This window comes from Chrysochloris asiatica, unplaced genomic scaffold (genome assembly GCF_000296735.1).
Source record: "Chrysochloris asiatica unplaced genomic scaffold, ChrAsi1.0 scaffold00004, whole genome shotgun sequence".
In the NCBI taxonomy this organism is placed as follows: Eukaryota; Metazoa; Chordata; class Mammalia; order Afrosoricida; family Chrysochloridae; genus Chrysochloris; species Chrysochloris asiatica.
In genome coordinates, this window is record NW_006408522.1 from 12786637 (window position 1) to 12793084 (window position 6448).

Here is a 6448-nt window from a genome sequence, read left to right on the forward strand (position 1 = left end):
GGAGGAACAGCTCAGAAAAGGGGGTTGAGAAAGGTTGTATAACCTGGAACAGATAGTTAGTGTTACTGAATTGAACATGCAGAATTGGTGTATGTTTTGCTGTGTAGATTTTCAACAAAGATTTAAAAAAGTAAAAAAAAATTAATAATTTGGATTTAAAAAGTCCTAAACCTGTGTGACCTTGGGAAGATTTTAAACCTCTCCAAATGTCAATGTAGTTATTAGAAAATTAACCATAACATCATACTCCCCTCTCATTGTGAAGATTAAATGAGATCATTTATTCAACACACACAGCACCGTGCCTGGATGGGTAAACCCTCTATAAAGATCACTCCATCCAATTGCATCTGAAAAATGGGAGGAAATTCCTACCACTTCAGACTGCTGTTAGCAGTAAATTAGGCACTTGCTAAGCAGGGCTTACTTAAAACAGATTAATTTCCCTCCCCCTTTCCTTAAAAACGGACTCCCAAACTGGTAAAGGTTCCTAACGGAGAGAGAATGAAAGTGGGCGAAATGGCCTCACTTAGTGACTGGTTCCCAATTCTCCTCTGCATTGCTGTTCTCTCACACTGTTTACCCAAATCCTGGCATACGTTTGTAGAAATAGATCCTTTGATGGTTTTGTCAAAATCAGCTTGGAGCCAGAAGAAAGCAGGCCAAGTTAGTCATCCTTTGTGGAACCACAGCCCAATCAGACTCTGCACTAAAATAGAGAGTACAACTGGATGTCTTTGAAAAATAAAGATTATGGCTTCTTTGTATACCAGAATTGGGCAAGCCTGTTCTTTGAAGGGTCTGTAGTTATTCACCAAAATGCCAAAGGAGGCTAGTGAAATAGGCTTTGGGAGCCCAAGCCAGGGATGATGGTGGCCGTGATTGGGTGGAGATGCGGCCGATTAAAGGCTCCACATCAGCAGCATTCAATAGTACTTTCCGCGATGATTTGTTGTTATTGTTATTAAGTGCTGTCGAGTCGATTCCAGCCCACCGTGACCCTGTATAGGGTTTCCAAGGAGCAGCTGGTGAACTTGAACCACCAACCTTGCAGTTGAAACGACTTTGCAATCTGACGCATTAGCCCACCGCACCACACCAGGACTCCGATTCTTGTGTTCTCCAGCACAGTAGCCTCGTATCTGAGCACTTGAAAAGTGGCGTGTGTGACTCAGGAGTCCTTCTGTGGCACTGCAGGATAAGAACTGGTTCAAACCCACCAATCACTCCTCAGAAGCCCTATACAGGGTTGCTATGAGCTGGTACTGACTCTACGGCACTAACAACAAGTGAGACCCAGAAACTGAAGTTTTGATTGTATTAAATTTTAAGTAATCTAAATGAGAACAATAACCAGCTATGCATGGTTAGCGGCTATTGTATTGGACAACACGACATTCATTATGCAGAGGGCAGAATCCCAGGAGTAACCATGTCCAAACCGGATGTGTGGCATTTCCATTTCCATCTGTACCCAGGGCAGCTGGATGCAAACCTAGGCAGTTACTTCTCACTAGTGAATGAAGTTAGGCTCCGTGGAAGGATGGAGCAGAACTGAGGGGCATTTGGAGGGGACGTAGGGACCATCACCCATCTGTCAGTTTGCTGTACTGTGGTGGCTTGCATGTTGCTATGATCTTGGTATTTCAAATTCCAGCAGGAGTAGTCAAGAAAGACAGGTTTCAGCATAGCTTCCAGACTACAACAGTTGAAGAAAAAAGGCCTGTTGATCTATTTCCAAAAATCCATCAGTGAAAACCCCGTGAATCACAAGCGAACATAGTCCCATATAGTGCTGAAAGATGAGCACCCCTCCTAGGTTGGAAGACACTCAAACTACGCCTTGGCAGCAACAAAGGACTTGAGCACACTGATCATTGTGAACATGGCACAGACCAAGGCAACATTTTGTTCTGTTGTACATAGGGGCGCCATGAGTCTGGATCAACTCTACGGTAACTAACAACAACCACACAGAAGGGGAGGGTGCAAGGCAGGCCTCCTTCACTTTCAGGCACTCCTGTCCTGTCCTGTCCTCAGCAGATGTCCCTGGAGCAAGTAGTTGGTAATAGCGAGACACAATGAGCCCCCTCAGACAGAACTGAGCTCCTGCAGACGAGGGGAGGCTCTTGGCAGATGCTGGTTCACTCTATGCTAAATGGATAAGCACATTTACTTGGAGAGCTGGTGGGTAATATGAGGTTGCTCTAATGCTATTCTTTATTTCTCCTTTGAAAGAAAGGAATCCCTGGGAGCCTCACCAGCAGTTTGGGATTGGGGCCTGGCGTCTTTGGCAAATGGGAGGAACTCAGTCTGGCTTGTGCCTTCTGCTCTTCTTCCTTTTCAATTTCTTGGTACTTGCTGCCCTCCCCCGTGTCCAAGGCTCCAGTCGATATTGTGCTATCCCCAGCCCTGGAAGGTGCCAAAATGACTTCATTTCTTCCCAGTCGATCTCGAGGAGAAAGCAATCTGCTTCCCCACCTCCAGCTCCCACCTCCAGCTCCTACACACCAAAGGCAGGTGACTGATGTAAGAATCATTCAACTGGTGGAGCCTCTGTCAAACACTCACTTTGTGACCCTGGTCATCTTTGGATGTCAGTTTCCCTTTCTGTAAAATGGTGGGGTTGAACAGTCCCTTACAACTCTAACACTCCAAGACTAAAGTAGTTTTCAGTGAAATGTGATTATCAGAGAGGAGAGACTTAATCACTCCAGGCAGCTTTGCCATTTAAAAGAGGAGCTGGTTAATCCAAATGAGTCTCTAATTGGCAGCCTGTGGTGGGGAGCTCCCTTCAGCAGACGACTTTCCAAATTCCCTCATGCGCTTTTGGAGCAATGACTCCTTCAAGCCTAGAGGACAGACAACCAGAGGCACCCCTTGGCCCTAAGGAAACACCCTACCTTTGGCTCTAAGTGCTCCCAGACTCTGCTAGATAAGCCCGTCCATAATGGATTGCTATCATTCCTGAACCTGCTTGGCTGGCTGAAGGGAAAAAAGTTCAGATAAACAGAAGCATCTTGTGCTTAAAAACTAAGCTGCCTGGGAGTTTGAACTTGTGAGGGTGGGGATGGAAGGAACGCTGGCTTGGCAGTCAGATGGACTCAGGTTCTGGGCCTACCTGTTTATAGGTTGTGTGGTGGGGGCGGTGGTCACCTCACCCTTGTTTTGCCTCAACTTTCAAGAAATCTGTAGTACTCGCTTGCTTGTGGAGGAAACCAAAGGGAGCCATGTAGCTAATATTATATAGAGAATGTATATGGTATATGGATATATGAGCATATGTAACATGAAATATGTAGCTTTATGTACTTAGAGCATTGTAGAGACATGTGCAAAATTCAAGTAAATAAGGAATTGAAAGATGATGGAATTTCCCCATGAACTTTGGAAGCCCCCTCATGTATGTATGTGTGTGTATGTACATAACTCTATAATGACTCTGTCACGCCAACTCGTGATAATCAGAGTAGAACTGTGTTCCATATAGGGTTTTCAGTGGCTGAGTTTTCAGATGTAGATCACCAGACCTTCCTCTGAGGTACCCCTAAACGAACTGCTGATCTTTCGGTTTGTACTACCCAAGGACTCTGTTTGCATAGATAGTGTTGTTATTAGGTGCCTTTGACCCCAGTTTAACAGAATGAAACACTGTCTGGCCCTGCGCATCCTCACCATTGATGCTACGTTTGAACCCACTGTTGTTGTCATCGTACCAATTCATCTAGTTGGGGGTCTCCCTCTTTCTCATAATGCGGTGCAAATACAAGGTGGTGGGGATGCCGTGGGGCTACTCCAAACACAAACATCTGAGTGGTAATAAGCAAACAGTAAAACACCAGATTCCTTCTTACAGTGCCTGAGAGTATGTGCTGTGAAACAGTAAGACCTAAATCACTCCCGAGCTGTTCTAGGATTAGGCAGAAATGTTAATGGCAACAGATGCTGCCTTGTTCCTTCCAGGAGGATTCAGGCTTCAGTGAAAGTATTTCTCTGCTGGCTTCAGGCCAAGACATGGCCACAGCCCTTCCTCTGACCTCTTGTTCAACCCAGAGTGTGGCAGGGGCTCAGTTTCTGCCCCAAGGCTCACCATCCAACTGGAAAACATTGGAAACAGAACCTCACGTTGGGAAACTCTCAGCATGACAACAATATCCTGTAAGATCTGCTGAGTTCAGCTTCAGGGGAAACAAGGAGCTGCAACCCTCAAGTGGAATCCAGCATTTTCATGGAAGTCATGGGTGAAGATCAAAGAACTGATCTCTGTGCATGGGAACTGAGCAGCTGACATAATGGGCCTTCTGGATATCCAATTCTAGGAGACTATGAAAACAGATAAGAGTGGCCAACCCACGGATTGTTCCGAAATGTATCAAGGTTTTTCCTCCTAGCACTTGGCAGCAAGGTTGCCATATTCTTGGGAAAAGAAAGAAGTTGTGTCAAATCACCATCTGGAGCTTGTTTCAGGAACACTGTGGGAGTGGAGGGTGTTGTGCCCAGGGGACTGCTGAACTTTTTAGACAAGTAACTGCATCCCTCCTTGGGAAGGCTTCCAAGCCACTCAGCACTCACCTTTAAATGGGGACTGGGCTCGAGTCACAAGGAAGAGCCTCCTGCTCTGGCCCTGCCTGTCCTGGCGGGTGTGGTAACCCAGCGTGTTGCAGCGGCCCTTCTTGCAGCTCAGACACAGGCCCTGGCTGAAGCTGTCCATGTTGTTACACAAGTAGGCTGTGCTCTGCATGTGGCTGTGCAGCAGGGAGTCCATGAAGAGGTGCACGGATCGCTCGTGGGCACATTTTATGGTCTGCGTGATGGCTGGAACACAGAAGACAAGAAGGACTTTATCATCCCTTCATCCCAAGTGCCCTCAACTCAAAGATCATCTTAGTTCTCAGCCCATAGAAAATGAAGCAACAAAAAATCCAGTTCCCAATAAGTGGATACCAACTCATGGTAACCCCATGTATGTCAGAGTAGAACTACACGCCACATGATTTTTGTGCTGTGATCTTTTTTTGTTTTCAGCTATGTTATTTGGTTATTTCACTTTTGAAAAAATTTATTGTGAACTGAGTGATAGTTTACATGGGGTAACATTGGGTTTATACTCATTGTTTCATTGCAATGATTACAATCTCCTCTGTGAATCATCATTCAACAGTATTTGCCTCTATTCCCTCTTTTTGTTTTTTTTGTTTTTTTCGTTAATGGGGTGTACACAGAAGGACTTAGGAATATACAATCATTTAAACAACCAAAGGGCACATTCTGTAAGCCTGCCTCCTGGCTACCAGCACCTGGCTGCCATGCGCTGTGATCTTTTTTTTTTTTTTAACGTTTTTATTGTGAATTGAATGATGTTACGTGGGAGAGAACTGGTTTTACACTCATGGTTTCATTGCAATGATTACAATCCCTACTGTGATCCTTTGGAAGTAGATTGCCAGGTCTTTCTTCTTAGGTGCCTCTGGGTAGATTCAAACTACCAACCCTTCAGTTAGCAGTCAAGGGTTTAACCATTTGTGCCACCCAGGGACTCCCACAGAAGACTAACAGCAATGACTTAGAAAGGAGTGGATTGCTGAGGGCGGACATGCTGGCAATGGAGGGCTGTAAAAGCAGATTGAAAATTAAAGAAAGAGTAGAGCCATCTGGAATACCTTAGTGTAGAGACACAATCCCAGTCACTTTGGGACCCTTGAGGGGAGTGCTCTATTGCAACAATTTTAGGAACTCCAAGACATTAAGAACAAAACAAACTATTTTCACTAGATTATTTAAGGAATCAGGTAGTGTAATTCACTTTAGAAAGATTTCGATCTCTAAAGGTTAAACATACACAACTGCTTATGCCTTGCGGGTGAGTTACCTGGAATAAGCTTGTGTGGAATGTCTCTTTTCTTAATAAAGATAGAAACGACATGCTCCTGTAGTACCCTGAGGCCCTGGCAAAAGCTGACGTCTCTCTTACAATGTCTACCTTACATCTAAGGCTGTCATTACATCCCTTAGGTAACTGGCTTGTAAAAACAGCATGGTGAGTGGATCCAGAAAGACAAGGACCATGATCAGGTTTAAATGGGTCTAAGAAAACCAGGAGCCCTGGTTTTGTAGTGGATTAAGCATTGGGCTGCTAACTGCAAGGCTGTTGGTTTAAACCCAGCAGACACTCTGAGGGAGAAAGAGGAATCTGTTTGCTCCTCAAAGATTTACTGTCTCGGAAATCTTAAGGAAGAGTTCTAGTCTACCATATGCTGTAGTATAGCTATGAGTCAGAACTGACTCCACCACAGTGCTAGAACCAAACGGCAAATCTACTGTGGATTTTGAGTCTTTCTTGTAAAATTTTCTAGGTCTTAACTTATTCTCACATCAATCTAATAATTCAACCTTCAAGGAATGTTGAAGAACCACCCAAGATATAATCACAAGTATCACAGTTCAATGT

At 44.7% G+C, this 6448-nt stretch overlaps 1 protein-coding gene across 1 annotated transcript in view; it reads right to left on the bottom strand.

The window, feature by feature from the left end:
- Positions 1-6448, bottom strand: part of LIPC (lipase, hepatic) — a 48244-nt gene that overhangs the window by 17407 nt on the left and 24389 nt on the right. The window contains exon 6 of the mRNA XM_006831852.1: positions 4573-4815. Within this exon, the coding sequence (XP_006831915.1) occupies positions 4573-4815 (243 nt within the window). The remainder of the gene's footprint in view (positions 1-4572; positions 4816-6448) is intronic.